At 39.9% G+C, this 20,622-nt stretch overlaps 2 protein-coding genes across 3 annotated transcripts in view; one reads left to right on the top strand and one right to left on the bottom strand.

Annotated features, from left to right (window-relative positions):
• Positions 1 to 553: 553 nt before the first annotated feature.
• SRSF2 (serine and arginine rich splicing factor 2) lies at positions 554 to 4,019 on the bottom strand. 2 transcript variants are annotated; one of them, XR_011919730.1, is made up of 4 exons: positions 3,513 to 4,019; positions 1,919 to 2,216; positions 1,320 to 1,418; positions 554 to 914 (listed from the first exon to the last, which is right to left on the bottom strand). XR_011919730.1 is itself a non-coding variant. In XM_072403824.1 (3 exons), exons 1-2 carry the CDS (start codon positions 3,869 to 3,871, stop codon positions 1,925 to 1,927), a joined length of 651 nt encoding a protein of 216 aa, XP_072259925.1. In that variant the 5' UTR covers positions 3,872 to 4,019; the 3' UTR covers positions 554 to 1,418; positions 1,919 to 1,924. The 2 variants fall into 2 exon arrangements, 1 of the variants encoding a protein (XP_072259925.1); XM_072403824.1 differs by having other exon boundaries at positions 554 to 1,418.
• A 2,756-nt stretch (positions 4,020 to 6,775) lies between these two features.
• The window catches only part of MFSD11 (major facilitator superfamily domain containing 11), a 29,792-nt gene continuing 15,945 nt past the window's right edge, over positions 6,776 to 20,622 (top strand). Inside the window, exons 1-7 of the mRNA XM_072403823.1 lie at positions 6,776 to 7,289; positions 11,326 to 11,485; positions 14,067 to 14,122; positions 15,475 to 15,582; positions 16,779 to 16,858; positions 17,143 to 17,239; positions 17,412 to 17,470. Coding sequence (XP_072259924.1) covers positions 11,390 to 11,485; positions 14,067 to 14,122; positions 15,475 to 15,582; positions 16,779 to 16,858; positions 17,143 to 17,239; positions 17,412 to 17,470 — 496 coding nt within the window. The 5' untranslated portion in view covers positions 6,776 to 7,289; positions 11,326 to 11,389. The remainder of the gene's footprint in view (positions 7,290 to 11,325; positions 11,486 to 14,066; positions 14,123 to 15,474; positions 15,583 to 16,778; positions 16,859 to 17,142; positions 17,240 to 17,411; positions 17,471 to 20,622) is intronic.

The following is a 20,622-nucleotide window of genomic DNA, read 5'->3' as shown; positions in this document are numbered from 1 at the left end:
GAAGTGATTATACATTCTGCAAAACCTAGGACGCTGGGTCACAATACAAAGGGACCAGACAGTTTGGATGAGAAAAATGACACATAACAAAAAGGGCATATTAAAATCAGAGGAATAGGAGCAGTAGAAATCTGGCAATCAAGAAGGGGGTTACTGGACAACTATGACTAAACTGGAGCACCAAAGGTGTCACATGTTAACCAGCCAGCTAAAAATTTACGTGGAGAACCCTGGAAAATGTGCCATACAATGAAGCCTTTAGGTTTCAGTTATTTCCTGCAGATGATCATACACCGTAGGTTCACAGTTCTATGGGGCAGTCCAATAGACCAGGATATCTCCTCACAGAACCTTATGGAAGGCTGCTGTACTGACCGGCACATTAAAGCTTTAAAGTACCATTTAACAAATCCTCACACACTTGCAAAGTATATATCCATGTAAATGGGCAAAGAAAGTTGGACTTCAAAATGTCCAATTTTTGAATGCTAACCACATGATTCTGGAATTGTATATACACTTTACATGAATATGATACAGAAACAAAAGTACATTTTTTTTTTTTAAACAAGAGTTTATTAACTACATAAACAGTGGTTACAGAATGTTAGATCAAGATAAATTCATGTCATACAAACTTACATTTGCATATAACATTAATGTATGGAGTTGAAAATTTATGAAAAAATAAGGTGTACATCATCAGAGGTGCTCACTGTATGCTCCAATTTTTTATGCATGGCCCGGGGCGGCAGGACGTGCAGTTGTCAGGAATTCTAACAAACTGGACAGCCATTTGTTTTCTGCGTTACACAGGAGCAATCGGGAGAAAACAGGAAACAGCCAAGCACTCTGCACTGCAACACGCCACCTTAACAGCTAACCAGCATTACTCAACTGCTACACAACTGCGCCTAGTGCACAAAAAATACACAAGAGAAAAGATTAGAGTTGTGGTCAAATAAAAATACTCCCTTGCAAACATTGTTACATTTGATACAAATACAATAGCTTTCAGGCATGAACTAGTAAAATGCAATGACATACAGGAAACGTTTTCATGAGGAATTAAAGATGCTTTATATCCAAGCACAGGCATCTACAGTTCAGAAAAACTGTCAAAACTCATTTTAGAAACCCCACTGGAGTTGGAGACCCTTTATTAACACCATTCATCTTAGAATATTTTTATTAAAGCAAAACAATGTTACCCATGTTACAAGGAATTTGAACAGCAACAAAATGGCACAAAATATAAAGTCTGCCAGACAAGGCGCAAGTGAAAATCATAAAAGTTAAAAGAAAATACAAATAACCACCTTTTCGGAAGGCTGTTGCTTGTTCCATGGAAATTATTTGGGGCTGCGGAGCCAAGTGATCATCCTAGATATATCCAGAGTGCAGCATTCATGTTGACACTGGTGGTATAAAAAACTCATTAGCAATCTACCAGTCACATTCACCCTTTTATAAGTAGACCCCCTAAATAAAGTCCACCTGGCCTTATAGATTGGCTAGCAGCAGACAGACATTCAACGGCAAGTCTGACAAGAATCCAGGATAGTGCATCTTTAACGCCAGACACAAACCTGCTCCATTACACGCCCACAGAAACTGCTCCCTGGAGGATGAGGAAAAACCACTTAATATCTGCAATACAGCTCACTACTCCTTAAGCAACTGGAGCCCGCAGCTTTGAGAGGAAAATGCAGATACTGGTTTAAACAGTCAAACGACACCCCCAAATCACAACCAAAGTAAATCCCCATAACTCCCAGCCATTTAAACTGAATCAAATTATAATGAATACAAACCTTGTGATAAGAGCACAGGACAAGTAAACAATGTATGTCAGGCTAAACAGACTATTATACCCCAGTGAAATCCCCTCTGAGCACCTGCTTAAGGAAAGCATTACCTTAGTCTAGGATGACACTGCTCCTTCCTCTTCAGGAGACTTTGGAGGTGATGGGGATCTGGATCTTGATTTAGAGTTATTTGGTGGAGGAGAAACCTTTGACCTAGACCTGGAGCGAGATCGGGATCTGGAAACAGATGAGGACTTAGACTTTGACCTCCGAGCAGTGCGGGATTTAGAACTGGAGCGAGACCGAGATCTTGTTCTTGAGCGTGACTTTGATCGGCTGTAGCGGGATCGGCTACGGGACCTGGACCGACTCTTGCTTCTGGACCTGCTGTGTCGTCGTCTTCTTGGACTGAAAGCAAAAGCAGATGAAAAAAATGGATTACATGTGAATTCATAAAGACCCTGTGGTCCAACAAACACTTGCATTTAAAACATTCTTGGAATGGTCTATGAATTTTGCCTATAAAGTCCCTCCAGTACTCTTTGCTTACAATAGGGGTCCTCCCCACATTAAAAGAGAAAGAATATGCACTAAAGCTTATGTTGGTGCCCTCTCCCTCAATATTTTTATTATAGGAATATCAGTTAGATTTTAAGTGAATTTTTTACCCAGCATTCAAAAAGTCTTCAGCTATAAAAAGTTAGTTGAGACACTACTGTACATGCCAATCTGGTAACTAATGAAAACCATATCGTCAAGGCAACAAGTTTATATAACCATAGAGACCACAAAGAACATTTTCTCTGCTCCAATCATTAGGCAGATGGCAATAATGGGGAATTAAAGAAAGGAAAGCTATTTAGGGCAGGGTCCTTTCCTCTTGTGTCTTTTGCAAGCCCTATTTAATGTACAGCGCTGTGTAATATGTTGGCGCTATAACCCTGAAAAATAATAAAATCATAATAATTAATAATTATACTGCATTGTACCCATCACACAACCAACAACTGATCTGCATAATGCTGGCAATGGAACGCCATGAGGTTAGGTAGACAAAGGTCGCACGACTAGCAGGCTCTGCTCACTCTTTACGCACTTCTAAAATAGAAAGATCTTTATTGTAAGTGTGTAGAAACACAACCACATGTGTACCTAACAAATTCTTTTAGTATCATTTTGCAGTAGAACCACCATGGGCATTTAACTGCTGTATATTGTGATACGTCATAAAGTGGGCCCCATTACTAGGTATTTACAGCCCTGACCAGCAGATTAAAGCTTAAGCACATTGAATACTATAAAATGTAAAATCCAAGCAAATCACTTTACGCAGGTAACTACACTTACTCCACAGGCCAGCTGTGATCAGATGTAGTCACCCAGCTAGGCACACACACACCCCAATATGTATTGCAAAACAAATAAAAACTTAATATCCATGTGGAATCTATTTACACCCATTGGGATGATTAGTTTGCTCGCTTCGTATTTGGGCCTTAGCTTTGGGAAATAGCTGGGGACACACGATAGGGAGAGGGCCCCATCTCAGAGGTCAGTGACCCCGCATTGAGCACACGGGATCTCGTGCAGGCGGCGCCATCTTGGAAGCCTCACATGGGGCCCCTGAAGCAGGAAACTGAGCGCTCCGGAGGCCACAAAGGCCAAGCCGCCATCTCAGGCTGTGTATTTCCCTCATCCACTCACCTTCTACTGCGGCGCCCGTAGTCCCCGTACCTCCGAGGCGGGGGGCCCCGGCGTCCTCCATGGTGAGAGTCTGGAGGCCGGCCGTATCTGGCCATCTGCACGCGGAGCTCCCGTCCGTCTAACACGGCCCCGTCCATGGCATCCATCGCGTCCTCCGCGTCCCTCTTATCGTGAAAGCGGACAAAGGCGAACCCCCGGCTCTCCTTGGTGTAGCGGTCCCGAGGGATATAAACATCGCCAACCCGGCCGTATTTCTCAAACACTCGGCGCAGGGTCTCCGGGGTTGTTCGGTATGTCAGGTTATCCACTTTCAGGGACGTCATGTCCTCTACGTCCGGCGGCGGCCGACCGTAACTCATTGCGGCTAGACTGCCGGGAAACGGCACCGTGACTGAGGTAGCGCGAAAGCGAATGGAAACACACCGCCGCCGTGTGCGGGCTTCAGACGAATGTGAGGCCGAACGCAGCGTACGGCACTTCCTTATCACCGCCTCTCTATGACACAAAATGGCGGCGGCAGGAAGAATAGAACACACGCCCCTTCTCACAGCCAATCACGGCTTCAGAGATGAGCTGGCCTTGGCGCCCTTTTGCTAGTGTCGTCACTGATCCTCACCAATGGCTACCTTGTTAGATAAGATGGCGGATGGCAATGTTTTTGTGTTATTATTCCCGCCGAGGAGTTTTATTAGTCTGACTGGACCCGAAATCATAAATAAAGTGCTTCATAGAGTTCTCCTAACATACCAGGAGAAGCACACCACAGATATAAAAAGTCATATAAACAAAAATACACAGTTAAAGCAGAACTTTCATTAAAAACACACTTTTATTTAGGAAATTAAACAAAAAAAAGTCACCTTTATTTCTACAGATATTTTGACCCTCCTGGAGCTTTTCTGAATTGGGTCCTGTAATTCACCTTCGTCCTGGTGTACAGGAAGCGCTGGGTGCCCCCATCTTTTATTATTATTACACAGTATTTATATAGCGCCAACATATTACGCAGCGCTGCACACAGTCCATAGTTGTGTCACTAGCTGTCCCTCACAATCTAATGTCCCCCCACCATAGTCATGTCTTTAATCCAGTTTAAGGCCATTTTTGGGGGAAGCCAAGTAAAGCGTACCTAAACACAGATTTTTCACTTTACGTAAGAGTACATAAGAGTAGACAACCCATTTATGTAAGGTAAAAATGCTCGTTCACTCGCAGTGGGCCACCATCTTATCCCTACTCCACCTTTTGATGATAATCTTCGGCTATCTTGATTGGCCAGGCTGAGTTCATTCATTCCCAGCATGCGCAGAGAGGCCGGGTTTGTGCGGTATCTTGGCAACCAAAGCTGATGTTGCGCATGCACATCAGGCAGGTAGGAGAAATTATTGCTGAAGGGACATCACCTGTCTGATCTTGGATTTATAAAAGTGGAACTTTAGTTCTTCTTTAAAATTACGTAGAGGTCTCAGGCGAATCATCTGGGTAATTTTTGAAAAAAAAAAAATCTGCTGTTCCCTACACAGTTTGCAGGCCAGGTATTTTACCATTGCCATCTGCCATTGTTCAGACTCATTGCGGGGTCTCCATGTTGTGGAAAGTTTGCAGCAAGCTCCCATTTTGCCTTCATCTGTCGCAGCCTGCACTTTCACGGTTACAGTTATAGACCAATGCCAGGGAAAGAGCCCCAAAACTTTCTTTTCGGCTCTAATCCACAAGTCTGTGCTATGTATCAGAGATGAGGATGGCAGACACAGAGGTTAGATACTCCGCCATGGCTGTAATCTATAGGTCTCATACTTTTGATACTATGCTGAGATTATTGGCAGAATCTGTACATATTAGATAGCTCAAACATTTTGATTCCTAAATACAGTATAAAACTTGTTATTATTTAATAAAGACTTGGAAAAAATAAATACTCCTGCCAGGTTTCTACTGCCATCTGGGTCACATTGGGAAGATTTCAGCTCACTTCCTGCCCCTGACGGCAGAACAGGTAATGGGGGAGAGGTTGGCACTAGGGCAGGAAGGTTCTACCCTTCCCATTGCCTTGTTGTGTCCCCAATGGGTGGGGTGGTGGGTATCACCAATGGTAACCTGCCCCCCATTATGTCCTAAATCTAATCTGCGGTCCGGGTTTCAAAGCCCAGCCCTATGCTGCAGTTATATTTCTAACCCTTGGAAAATATAGTATATAGCAAGAGACAAGCAGACAGAAGGGTTTTATTGGCTTTTTCTATTAATAGAAAATATTCTTTACAGATAAGTATCACCAAAGATACAATAGAAATTATATAATCAAGATGAAAGTAATGCCAACCTCATTCACCATGGGTTTGGTTTGTTTGGCATATTAGGCTATGCACACACCTCAGCATATAGAGGTTAATAGAAAATGAGAAGGTAGTTTGTCTGAAACAACACTATTGTGAATCTTAAATCTCTTTGTTTTGACGCGTTTCGCCTTATTTGCTTCCTCAGGGGAACTTGAGATTTGTAAACTAGTAAATTGGAGTTGTTTCATTGGTAAATTGAAGTGTGATTAGTAAGGCAATTGCAGCAGGTGCGATTAGCCCCTTTGGGTTTGGGCAGTTTTAATGGGTTTACCTTGTAGGCTAGCTGTAGAATCAAGCAGAATCTTCTGCTAACCTTAAATGGAGATTCTTTATTCATGAAGCACGCTAAGAGAGAGAGTGGGGATGCAGCCTTCCCCTTGGCTGGGGCGCTCAAAGGGAAATCCTCCTGATTTGCCCAGGAGTTATATTGTTAGAAGGCTGAAGCTGCTTTGTTTCGCCCACCCATGGGCACCAAAAGATTTCTCTGTGCCCCAGGCACAATGTATGCAGTACATCACCTTCATCCAACGCAAACAGTTCTTTAATGGGCATTGTTTAAAATCTTGGCCAGCGTCCTGCACTGAGCACCTATTTATTTGGTATTTATTTGTTGTCACCCATCACTAGTGTGTTTGTTTGACATTAGTATTAAGTGTGCTGGTACCTCTTGCTCTCCATTAGAACATCCCTTTGAATTAGCACCCAACCTAGTAGCCCTAACCCTAGTAGCCCTCTGTGGGCTGGTTAGGGCTAGCCCAAGAGGAATGGCCAGTTGGGTCACGTTTACCCAACATTACTCTACAAAGTTAAAGCCTACCTACACTCAGAAATTTCACTTTACAAGGAGGAGGACCCAAAGCACCCCAGTGAACTTTTCTGTGTTTTTGCACTTATTTTACATAATCTGTTTTTTTTTTTTTTGCTTAAGGAGCATGTCACCACGGATCACTTCAGCCACGTGACACAGAATAGCCCAGCCTCCGGGAAGGAAGGAGTTAAACTTTCTTGCTGACATGAGTCCGGCACGCAGAGACTTCTGGGAAATGTAGTCCTTGGTTGCAGCTTCCTCTGTGGCTGGTCAGAAGTTGGGAGCAGCATCTGTGTCCCCTCCATCGGGGAAGACTCTCTCCTTTTGTCCCGCATAGCATGCATTTCCAAGCCCAGGAGCTCTATCTGTGTCTGCAGAGTGCCATCACCGACTAACCACTGAGCTGCACTGCTCATTATCTCTGCATTTGCATGGAAGACTCATTCATGCTATGATCAAATCTGCACTGTCACCCTTTGACTCCATTTCCCAGCATGCTGAGCGCGGCTCCACCTTTGTCAGCTGAACCCTTGCTGTCTCCCCAGGTCAGCTGATTGGAGGACTTCTGGTGTCTGCAGCTTGCAAACTTCTTGTGTGACCATCAGATCTGCTGGGGGGTCTCCTGCCACCAAGGTAAGGGGAGATCTGCTGTCAGAGGCTGCTGTATAGCCAAGAATATATTCTGATTTGTGTGATCAGTGTATTGTCTGATTGTTACACCCCATTCATCCTTTGTGCTTATAGCAAAGTTTAATCAATTGTCTACTAACAAGTCACAAATGTAAATATTCTACAGAGAATGTGGATCGCTCTTCTTCCTTGTCAGCATGTTCTAAGGTGACAATGCTGCTTCTGCGGAGGCACAGACTGTGATCGTTGTCACCTTGGTACAGGAAGTCATCTTAGCACAAGAAGTCCCTAATTGTTGGAATCAATGGCTGAAAATGAAGGAAAAAAACAAATATAGGGTCACATGTAATGTAAACGTAGCTTCTAATCCCATGGCAGCTCAGGGAGAAAGAATGGGGATGGAAGTGAGCGATCCTGAACTGCCAACTGCGTGCTACTGTAAAATGTTGAAACACTGGTTCTTCAAGCTGCGTGGGAACACCGATTCCTGCTGCCAGTATGTACTTAGCATCAAGGTGTTTTTATTTAAAGAAGAACTAAATAGTCACTTAAAGCGGAAGTAAACCCATAACAAAAATAAAAAACATGCCGTCAATACTGCAAATCAGTCTATCCATTGGGAGGTTTCTTCCATCAGGTCCTGCTTTGCCCCGTTATGCATCTTTGGTCCAGCACAGAGGGAGTGCCAGGCACCAACATCTTCTTCCGGGTTCTTCATTAGCGTCACCCAATCTCGCGCCTGTGTAGTTTGGGAAAAAATTGCTGATCTCACACGTGAGATTAGCAATTGTTTTTCTATTAATAAAATGGCTCCTTCTGCGCATGCCCTGAGACTAGGGCATCCGCAGAAGGAGCTGCATAGAGCCTACCGGGATTCATGACGTAGGTATCCCAGGAGGCTCTGCACTCCCATTAAGGGTGTTGTATTTAAAAAAAAACAAATAAAACTTTTACTAAAAGAGTTGTCTACCATTCTATGTAAAGTAAAAATTCTGAGTTTAGGTACGCTTTAATAAAATTGTGATCAGGCAGATCCTTTGTTGCAGAAGGGACAGCCAAGTTACTTCTGTAATAAAATAACCATACCTGCCTGTTTTTTTTTTTTAAATACAGTCGCCTGTTCTGTCGCTTTTTTTGTCTCCTTTTCCGGATTCTGATATTTAGTATCTTGATTGGTCAGGATGAGTACATTGTACACTGGATGGCATTGTACACTGAGCTGCGTAAACAGCTGTAGAATTTTATCCACAAGGTTTGCTGGATCACCCAGCTTCACTGATGAAAGTGTATCCTCTCCAGCCTTGGAGAGCTTTAAAAAATCAGGCCCCATGAGTTTGTGTTCCCTTAAGGGGAAATCTCACAGCAAAAAAACCCTGACAGGTTTTAAACCTTTCCTATTCTGCAATAATAGTTCCCACCAATTAGAGTAATTTGTTGAGATCACATATAAAACATTTCTTCACATTTAGAATCAATAAGTTTATTGTTAATCATGAATACACATGATTAAAACCTCATGATATACAACTTCAAAGTGTCTAGATAACATATCAACATCCTGATCTAAGCAAAATATTTATGAACAATCTCCATATATGACACAATACAAAACTTTAGATAGGTAGATAATACCAGCCAAAATATATATATCCTTTTACCCCGAACCAAGGTCGGGTTTACCGGCCGGGTGGTTAATATAACTAATATTATTATTAAAAATAATATTAATAAACAGGATTTATATAGCGCCAACATATTACGCAGCGCTGTACAATAAATAGGGGTTGCAAATGACAGACAGATACAGACAGGAGGAGGCGAGGACCCTGCCCCGAAGAGCTTACAATCTAAGAGGTGGGGGAGGTATCACACAATAGAAGGCGAGATATGGAACGGTGGGAAGTAGTTAGGGTTTAGGAGACAGAAGAAGACGGGTAGGCAAGTTTCATTCTAGTAAGTGTAGGTAAACTTTAATCTATTCAGACAAATTGTCCTAAGCTTTATATGTAAATGAAAGCTCACACATGCAGCCATCCTAAACAATGGACGACAGTTTATCTTTGTATACATAAAAAGCCCTCCCAGGCATAAAACACCATTTGTCAAATACATGGAGAATCATCTCAAAAGAAAGATGCTGAATACCTCATTCGCATAACCACATGGCATCATTGTCATATGCGTGATTGTATGGTGTTTAACTGTACTGTATATAGGTGTTGTTTTTTGAATTTGGAACAATGAATACAATTTTGTATGTTTTTTAATCAGCCATAAGTTTTGGTTTTTAAATATGAAATAATAATTTTTCCTACTACTGTTTTTTGGGGGCACACATATTTTTTGATAATTAAAATTATTACAGTAGTGGAATCCCTATTATTGACATATTTATTGATGGTTAAAGTTTACCAATTTTTAAATTCCCCAGTTTGATTTGTTGGTATAATCAATAGGAAAGTTCACTATATATACCAACTTCTAGGTAATTACCTCTTATATAGAACTTCTGTTATGTAATAACCATACAAAACATTAGACATAAATGGAGTCACCTACCACAGGGCACCATGTAACTTTTAAAGGATGAATTTCAAAAAGTTGATGATAGTGTCATAGTACACAGGGAAACGTTGGATGTCAACACTCCCAAATACCCCACTTGCCTTTCTGACCTAGTAAAAAAAAATAAACCCTTAGCCGCTCTCTTAGCTCCTCCAATGACCTACTAATGACTTCCTCACTTAATAACCTCATCACACACACGGCTCCAAGACTTTTCTAGAGCTGCCCCGACTCTCTGGAATAGTCTTCCTCGTCTTATCCAATTTGCTTCTACTTTCTCCTCATTTAAAATAGCACTCAAAATTCATTTTTTCAAACCTGCCCACTCATCTTCTTCTGTCTCTTGAACCCTCACTGTTTCCCACCACTACATATCTCCTCTCCTATTGTGTGATACTTCCCCCACCTCCTATATTGTAAGCTCTTCGGGGCAGGGTGCTCTCCTCCTGTATCACTGTCTATATTCGTCTATCATTTGCAACCCCAAGTTAATTGTACAGCGCTGTGTAATATGTTGGTGCTATATAAATCCTGTTTAATAATAATATTCATACATAAAACCTTTATACTGGCCAGATCTACAGATGAGCGCACAAAAAACACAATAAAGAACAACTTCTTTTACCAAAATCTGAGGAATCTTTTTGTAAATCAAAAGATATTGTCAAAGGAATCCCTTTCCACTCACGTAATAACAAGTAAATCTTGTCTTCTGATAATCTCTGACTACTCTCTAGTTTGGAAGATTTTCCTATTCTGTCCAAATTGGGGCCATACATACACCCTAAAGCACAATTCTTTTTGAGTATAGTTAACGTATTAAAGTGGAATATACTGGAATTTACCAGTTCCTAAAAGTGCCCCTTTTTCAGGCTTTTTTCCCTATTCACCTTTAATTCTGCAACACTCCTTCAACTTTAGCAATACTCTCTCACCCTACTGTATCAGGACATCAGGACTACAGAAGCCTCTACCTTTCCTGTTCCAGTCCGCTCCACATAATAGAATAGAGTCAGAATAGTGAGGTTCTGTAGTCCTCAGGACTGTCAGCAGAGAGCACGGGAAGTTCAGTGTGACATGATTAGCAGGTATTGTTTTTACTACTCAAACAAACTCTAGTGTTCAAAGTTCCTAAACATTCCTCCTAAAGTGATCTTGTGCTTTGCTAACTATATGTGTCCTCATTTTTGCTTTTCTTCATTTGCTAATCTAGGGGTTGAAGTTTATTCTCTTTCACATTGAGAGCGTGGGGAGCAACCTAGAATATGTATTCCTCTCTACTGGCAAAGTTCACAGCTTAACATTGGTTAAAAAATAGGACGGGGTGTAGGTCACAGCATGTTTTTTTTCTTAATAAATCCAGCATGTGGAAAACATGTTTTGTGTTAAAAAAATGACTTGAATAACAATGACTGAATTGTTATAGAAGTTTATTTCTAATAGCCATTTCTTGTTGGTTTCTTCCTCTCTGCAGCTGGTGGATCCAGGCTTGTGTCTGCATTTTCTTGTTTCAATCAGTCTGACCTTAAAAAGAAATCATGACGCCAGAACAGAAGAAACTGCTGAACATTTTCATCTTGGGCTTTGCCTTCATGTTCATGTTCACCGCCTTTCAGACGTGCGGCAATGTTGCGGTATGTATCTATCCATGTCCTTTATATGTTACAGATCTGTTAGTGTTTTGTATTTCTCAAACCCCATACAGAAGTGCAATTATTGGTGCTGGAAATTATCTTCAGTGATTGTTTCCAGTGTCAGTAACACGAAGGACAGAACAGATATAAAGAGGAAATCTTTTGTAGGGACAACTGTTGAGAGGACGGTTATCATAGGTGGGATTTCCCCTACTACACAGGGATTTCCCTTTCTACTATATCTTTTAGGCTGCGTACACACATTCAATAATTGTCATTGGAAAGGATCTTTCACGATCTTTTCCAATGACAAAAGACTGAACGATGCATGAATGAGTGCTGTACATACAGCGGCATTCTGCTCTAGAGAGAGGGGAGAATGATGGAGCGACACCCCGCTGCGCTTTCTCCCCTTGCCTTTCATTAGGATCGTTCGTGCCAGGACAGCCAATGGAGTGCTGTACACATGCCAGATTCTCGTCTGATATCAGTCCTGAGGCGATTATCGGAAGAGAATAATCTGACGTGTGTACGTAGCCTAAAAGGAGGAATTAAATCTGCTTATATTTTCCGTCCTTGCCCCATCAACATAATTATTAAATATTTATATAAAACCTTTCTTTTTCTTGGCTTGGCTTTTTCTTGGGATCTTGGCTAGTGGAAGCAGCCAGTGGGGTCATGTTTATATCTTCCAAGAAAAATTGGACAGCACTCTGCTTCAGGAGCTCTCAGCCCGATGTAATTCTTATGCTGGCACTTTGGGGAATTTGTTCAAATATCATAATACCTTGATGGGGTGGATGGGATGAGTGGGCACTTTCATGCAGGCTGTATTTGCTTGCACCCCCTAGGTAATGCCCACATGTGATGTTGTCCTTCCATATTTAAAACAAATGAAATCTAATGAATGAAAGCAGCAGACTGAGGACAGTAAAGTGTGGGAGGAAAGGGCTAGATTCTTCATACTGTCTTCTAGCTAGGAAAAAGTAGATGAGCCAATACAACAAGATGGAAAGTAAAGCTGGAATTCACCTTTCACAAAATCTTCACAGTTGGACTCCAGTGACTTATTGCTCCACTGTAGGAGATTTTCCTTACTTCCTAGAACTCAAAATCTTCTTGGTGGAGACATAGACAGCAAATTCAGAATATAAGCAGAGATTCCAACCATTCTACACAAAAGAAAAAAAAAACAGAACAATGTCTTGGAAGAAAATGGTGGTGCTTCTATCCTTTGAGAGCATGCCTCCACATTGACAGCTATGCTATAACTCATGTTATGTTTTTTTTTGCACTGTGCACATTCCAACAATAAGTTAAATAGATGAAAAGACACACAAACCAATTCTTCTGAAGCCCTTATGGGATTATTATGCTTGTAATAGGATTGTTACTCCTTCTGTGTGGCATATAAGGTCTTCTTTATATTTGAACTCCGTCGTTCTCTATTGGTTTAAAGTTTAATAGGCAGCAGGCTTTGCTTTTCATAATACTCTTCTGAAGAACAGATGGGGATGAGGGAAGTTAATGGTCCTCTGGATAGCACAGATCAGCAAGCAAGGAGCTTCACACAAAAGTGCTGGATTAGAAACTTCATTCTTTTTAGTGAACCCCTGTGACAGTCCAAACTTTGTCATCTTGACTTTTATAATCTTCGGCAATCTGCTCCCTGCTAGCTTTCTAATTCAAAGATCGCACTTCACATCTGTCGGTGAAAACACAAGTCGTTAAGGGGACATCTTTTGTACTGTAACTGCCATGGAGGATTGGAAATCTGGTTTTAGCGTAGATTTGAAGACTACAGTATGCATTTTGTAGAGAAGGGGATATAGGACGCAAATGACAAGAAACAGGAGTATGGGACTGGATCCCTGAATGAGAAAAAAAAGATTAGGAATTTAATATCTAATCATTATATAATTATTGACATTTATCAAGTAGAGTTGACCCAATGATGATAACTGTAACCACAACATTAAAGTCTCTCCACACATCTTCTGGTTGACGTGGTTGAAGTAAGATCGCTGCTTCCTTGTTCATGTGTCAGATGACATTGGAAAATTATTGTCAGTACTTGTAACTATTTAATTGCACAACAAATTCTTACTGGAGGCTTCTAGATTTTTTTGCAATGTATGTATGTTTAACCCAATTAAATATGATCAAATATTCAGCTGTTTTATTTTTCGCTAGCCATGTGATAAAGAATCAAGCTATTGACGTCTTTTCATGCCATGAACAGTTTAGTTCATTCACTAAATCATTTATTACATGTTACAAACCAAAAGTTACCCCCATATCAAGAAGGCAGCTTTGGGACTTAAGTTTTCCAAAAACATACATTTTATTTATTGCAACTCGCACAACATGAAATATAAAACTTATACACTGAATTTCCAATACACTCCAGCCAAAGACATTTTAACTAGCCGCGAACTGTAGTTTTCTATGATCAGGTACCTAAAAGTCACCTGATTATTTTTTTCTAACGTTTATTGGTAAGAAGCATTGTTAAATAGGAATGATTGTGTTAGCATGATAAGAAAACTCTGTATAATGTATTTTTTTTGTCTTCCCACAGCAAACAGTCATCTCAAGTTTAAATAACACTGAATTCAATGCCAGTGGTTATACAAGGTATGTTGATTGTAATGTAAAAAGGAAGTGTTACAATTGGGTAATCATAGTTTATAGTAAAGGAAGGAATCATTCAGGCTAATAATCACTTTTTTTCTGAAAAAGACAGCAAAATATTTTACTGGCATACCAGCACAAATATTATAAACAACAGAACCAGTCAACAAATGAAATCATTTAGCGGGCTGCTAATTGTCCTGCATATCCTGCATTTGTGCTGAGTCGGAAAGTCCAGTTTGGTTATATTATCTTCTTAGTATCATAATTCTTTAGGCTTTATTTATAAAGCAAGAAATCGGACATTCTCTGCTAGAGAATATTCCAGGCCCGTGTGTTTTAGTGCCAGTAATTGATCCTCCACCAGGGAATGTTTGAGTCGAATTTTATAAAAAACATTTTAAATATATATTTTTTTATAGAAAAATAAAGCTATATATTCCAAAAGGCTGAAAGCCAAATACGATGGATGACAGAAAACACTTCTGAGCAAACTGGTGATGTCACTCTTGCTCATTGATCCCGTTGACACATATCGTTCATGTGATTGTGGTCTTTGTCAAGACCTTTCGGAATCATCTCCATCTTTTACTTCCTTCTTATACCTGAGCTAACTAAGATTGTAGGAAAATGTTAAGTGCTGCTAGTATATAGATTTATTAATGGAAACACTTGTTTCATATGATCTAAATGACATATTACCCCTAGGTTATAACTCATTAGGTGCTGATTCACTGAAGCTTATTGGGTTGAAGGGTTGGAAACATTGGCCCTGATTTATTAAAGCTCTCCAAGGCTGGAGAGATACACATTCATCATTGAAGCTGGGTGATCCAGCAAACATGGAATGGATCTGGTCCAGGATTGAAAATCTTTGCTAACAAATACCAAGTGACTTTGAAGAAATCCATTCCAGGTTTGCTGGATCACCCAGCTTCACCCACCTGGCAAGGTTCTCTATAATAAATCTGCCCCTATGCATGGGAAATCTCTTGCTAAAGACAGCAGTGAATAGGTTCCCTGTGCAAGTTAAGCCTCTGAATTTTTTTTCACATATCCTTCTATTGTAAGTGCTGTTCTACCAGATAAATGTCTAAAATTACATGAGCAAGCTCATTCATCAGCAAGTCATTTCTTGCAACTTTTTTTTACACAAGCGACATATGTACTATCTCCTAATTCTTGGTCAGTTTTGATTGAAATGAAAAGTGTTAAAAAGTATATAAAAGTGAAGTTTTCTTATGCTGTGATTCTGATAAAATGTCTTCCTTGATGGTCTTATAAAAGACCTAAAAGGAACAGTCTGTTTAGAAATACTGCTACCTAAATATAATGTATTTGTTTTTTGTTCACAGCATGGCCATCATATATGGAGTGTTTTCAGCCTCCAATCTTATTGCACCTTCTGTAGTCGCCTTGATTGGCTGTCAGCTTTCAATGTTTTTCAGTGGTATATTTTACAGGTGAGTACCTAATACTGAAATGTTACAGATGTATTAGTTAGAATAATTATGCTCTGTTATATAAGTAAGGGCAGTGGACCCAAATATGTTGCAGGTGTGTTTATTATTATTCATAAGCCTATTATCTTCATAGAATCAGCATTTTCCTTTTTTTTCTAGAGAAGCTCAAACAAATTCCCTGAGTGTGCCAGTTTCTGGTTAAGCAGCCAAGACAGAAAATCATTATGTACTTCTACCTTTGACCTTTGATTTTTATTTTATTTACCTTCATAAACTTCTCTGTGGGTTAAAAAAATCTGAAAAGCAATCTGATCCCTTGAAAGTAATTATAATCTATGATTGGACTAGAAGTATACTTTTATATGTAAAGTCTGTTTATTATTGTATCATTTTGTTTTTTTAATAATGTAATACACATACAAGAGCTGCTTTACCTACCAGTCTGGATCCAGCTTCCCTTTCCAGACTGCTTAACTACGTTGGTGAACTCGCTTTGGTAAGGCTGCATACACATGTGCAATAATTGTCGTTGGAAAGGATCTTTCATGATCCTTTCCAACGACAAGCTACTGCATGATGCATGAAGGAGCTCTGTACATGCAGCACCATTCTGCTCTATGGAGAGGGAAGGGGGAGAACGACGGAGCGGCACCCTGCGGAGCTCTCTGCCCTTCACTTCCGATAGGATCATTACGCTAGGTTCTCGTCTGATACCGGCCCTGAGCAAGTGTGTACGTAGCCTAAGCTATATAGCTTGGTCACCAACTAACTTTTGATTAAAGAGTGAAAGAGCATTGCACCATGACTGCTCCTTCTGCAAAACTATAGAATGACTGTACCTTGTCTCTTGTCTGTCTCAAGTTTGTACTAGAGGCATTTGGCCATATTTTCTCCCCTTTGCCTAAAAATATTATAATTTCCCAGGAACTAGGGCAGAAAAACTATAGAATGACTGTGCCTTGTCTCTTGTCTGTCTCAAGTTTGTACTAGAGGCATTTGGCCATATTCTCTCCCCTTTGCCTAAAAATATTATAATTTCCCAGGAACTAGGGCAGAAATAAATTTCTGAACATTCCTATTACATCTCTGTGCCAACAGACCTGTAATACCTGTTACCTCCTTGTTAGGTGTGTGTGTGTGTATATTTATATACTGAACTTTTCATCATGAAAACTACTTCTTCTGTTTTCTTTTAGTGCCTATATTGCAATGTTCATCCAGCCGTACACCTGGTCGTTTTACACATTATCTGTTTTAATTGGGATCGCTGCTGCTGGTGAGACTTTGTGCTTTTATAAGTTGTCCTTCTCCATCTTTAGTCATAAAAATATTACAGTGGCAGCCATAGCCAATCATTTTTTGAGAATGCTAGTACCTAGCTGTTACTTTTAAACTGTACTTTTTAGCAGTACCCAAGCATTATCCCTAGTGACATCAGTGACATCAATCTAGGTCACGCTTTGTCTGCCTTTATAAATCCTTTCCCTTCATCATGTATTTGTGGATTGCCAGAAACAACTCTTACAGCCATTATATTGATTTGGATTATTATTCTCCTAGTGCTTTGGACTGCTCAAGGCACCTGTCTGACTATGAACTCTGATGAAAAGACCATTGGGAGGAACAGTGGTATCTTCTGGGCTCTACTGCAGTTCAGGTAAGATTTTTTCTTCTTCCTTTTTGTTTAGTAAGTCTATGAAAAAAACATTTTTTTAAATGTATTATAAACTGGAAAAATACTGTTTCTAGATTGTATAGATTACAATGTTTAATTGCACTTACTCCTTGCAATCAAATATATTCTGACCTGTCATTTGTTTTTTTTACAGTATGCTCTTTGGAAACCTTTACATTTATGTTGCATGGAAGGGAGAATCTAGCATATCGGGTATGTTGAGTTTCATCTTTGGTATAAGTAGCACTTCCTCTTACTCAATGAATAAAGCCAGTTGTGTATTAAAGTGGGAAAACACAGAAGTATTAATAATGCATGCGCTGCTCTGTTTCTGCATGGCTATGTATGTCCCTTTGTTTCCATAATTTAGGATAAGGGACCGCACTTAATGTGTGATGCACTTTAATGTGTGATGCATATCACAACAAAAACCCATGTGGTTCAAAGTTGAGTTTTTTTTTGTATTATTTGGTAGCTAGCTTGAAAGTGTTCTAGGGACCCCTTATTTTCTTGTTCTATGTATCAACAATCCAGTATGCAAAACTAAAAATTTGGAAACAACATTTAGTATTCAAATTGGGCAGCAGTAAAACAGATCTGGGAAACGTTCAAGTTGTATTTCCCTGAAATGAAATGTGACCCATAGTATATGTGCCTACTACATATAGCTAAGCAATTGCTGATATATTTACCGCTGTCTGATGATTTGGAATGTGGGTGAGCACTTAGCATGTTCCTCCCATTCCAAAGGGGAAAAAAGAGAGCCAATCTCACTGCGCATGCATGAGATTGACATCTCTTCCCCTTCTGGAGCAGCCAGAGCCTCCCAGAATGCATGACATAGGTATACTGGGAGGCTCTGCGCTCCCGTTCCGCTACGGCAAACAAGACTGAAAGGGGTGGTGTTGCACCCCTTTTTTTTAAAGAAAAAAGGGTATTGCACTTAAAAAAAATACCTTTTCTTTTTCCTTACATAGAAGGGTTGTTTACTCTTTTATGAAAAAGGGGAAATGTTGAATTTAGGTCTGCTTTAAGATTGTTCTTGGTCTTCTAGAAAAAAGTGAGAGGTTGTGTCTTCTCATTGTGTCCTTTCATTGGCTCATTCAATCTACTTTAGTAATAAATGTGAGGTATTTGAATGCAGTAATTCATATTTATCCCAGACTTACCAGACATTCCTCTTCATGTTCATGTTTTCTGGGGCTCCGTTTTTCCCTCCTAAGCACTGTTTTAGAGGGGATTTTTAGGTAAAAAAAAAAACCCAAAAATAACCAAAATTGATTACCTATACAGACTTTACTAAAATATGATTGAGACTGTATTCACACTTTTGTGCTGCAATGTGTTACTTCTCATGTGCTGGCTTTCATTTGGCAGCCCATTCAAAGTGAACACCAAAATGCAGATGTTGCCAAATTGTGCACACGCACTACAATGCACATTCCATTTGTGGTGCACTTCCCGCTACTGTTTTATTGCTGTTGGGATATCTAAAACAATTAACAAAACTGCACAGCATAGTACAGACATTGCAGTAAAAAAAATATAAAATAAGAGGCTAATAGCTAAGAGGTCAAGGAGTGCAACAAGTGAATTAGAACTGATTAACAATAATTAATAAATGTGATTACTCAGTAACACTTTCAGACTATCTGCAAGTGTCACTTCACACATTTACCAATCATTCCTACAATAGTTCTCATAGGGAATGCACAATCTCATTCACCATGCCATTGACAACAGTAAATTTAAATTGCTGAGGCTTACAGTAAATCTCAGGTGATGTGAATATACTGCATTGAATGCAACAAGTGGTAAGGATCGCTGCCAGATTAAACGGGTGATTTGTTTACTGGTATTTTCTAAGCTATTCCCAGAGCAGAACAAGGATGTAAGGGCAGAAAAATTGACATTAAGCAGCTTACAGCCATCGCAGAGAGCAGTGATGATGTACAAGGAGCAGCTACCATAGAAACCAGTCTGATTTCACCTTTCATCAGTTTAGCTCAGTGTGAATAATGAAAATCAATTTTAATTGGGTAATAAGGGTTCGTGCTATTGCTGTTACCTTGTCTCACTAAATAAGCTCAGTAGACTGCTAGCATAACAGCCTGTAATGAAAGCTGCTTTCACAGCCAATCCAATAACCATTTAAAAGCTGTCCAATTCTGTGTATGCAGAGAAAGTTTTCAAGGACATCTGTACCTTTACTGCTGGAAAATCCAAAGTACTCAGGTAACCTGGAATTATGGCAGGGAGATCTCAGTGTTTGTGTATGCAAGACAGAAGGAGAATGTAAAGCTACATACACATGTTAGACAATTGTCAACCAATTGTCTACAAAAGTGTAGAGTGGTCCTCCAATGGATCTGGAATGACAGATGTACATTCCTTTGAAGGGAAGCACAGCGGGATGCTGTTCGCTCGTCCTCCCCTTGGAACAGAACGTCACCTTGTGTACAGCACGATTATAAAAGGGTGTTTCCAGCAACAAACATCTCACGCCATTCTGACACCTCTGAGGTTTTAGATCTTCGATATTGTTTTCCAATAACATTTGTCACCAAGACAGGGAGTAAAAAGAGATCCAAATTCTAGAGCAATGAGATGTTCTTTCCTGTGACATCACTGGAGTCCGTGGAGAAGCAGCATTCAGTATTTTAAGCTGTAGGCACATGGTAATCCTCATATTATGACCCAACTCTTCAGAAACCTCCAAAAAACAGCCCAAAGTGCCAAGGGGTGCGCCCAGGTAAAAGGAGCTGGGGAGAACACTGGCATTGTTGCTCAAGACAGGACTACAGAAGATTATTATAAAAACACTTTCTCTATAACATAGAGGGGAGGAATTCTATAGCGAGTCTACCGTGTGCAATGTAATCAATAAGATTGCAGCGCACAAATTGGCCTGCTGATAAGATTTTGACAGGATCAACATGTATTTTTTGCTCTTGATCTACAATACAATTTCAGCAATTGTTTTCATTCACAAGAGAGTGACTTAAGAAAAGTTAATTGTTTACTGTCAAAATGTTCCAGTGACAACTGGAAAGATTTAGGAATTTGGGGGGAGAAATCCTGAAGACAGAAACATTCCTAATAACAGTAATTGTTACCCTTTTCCTACTTTATCAAAACTAGAAAAATGACCCTAACAAATACTTTAAGTAAAGTGAAGATAATTGTATATTCCTTTATTTGTAAGTACCAACATACTGCAGTGTGTATGGGACCACTGAAAACTGAGAAGAGGTAGTGAATTACTCCAAAGCCAACTATGCAAGTTTTGTCAGCAGTATCTAAGATCTATGTTTTATTAACCCAAAATCAGTCAAATCAGAGCAACTAATAATGGTTTAAATCTA

This window comes from Pyxicephalus adspersus, chromosome 3 (assembly GCF_032062135.1).
Source record: "Pyxicephalus adspersus chromosome 3, UCB_Pads_2.0, whole genome shotgun sequence".
Taxonomy (NCBI): Eukaryota; Metazoa; Chordata; class Amphibia; order Anura; family Pyxicephalidae; genus Pyxicephalus; species Pyxicephalus adspersus.
Note: the sequence above shows the minus strand (reverse complement) of the source record. Positions and strands in the feature narration are given on the sequence as shown.

What these genes read in the sequence shown, in the direction of transcription:
- SRSF2 (XM_072403824.1), bottom strand. Translation starts at nt 3,871, where the DNA reads ATGAGTTACGGTCGGCCGCCGCCGGACGTAGAGGACATGACGTCCCTG. An exon ending in TACGGGCGCCGCAGTAGAAG is followed by an intron (nt 2,217 to 3,512) that starts GTGAGTGGATGA and finishes TTTTGCTTTCAG; the next exon opens with TCCAAGAAGACGACGACACA.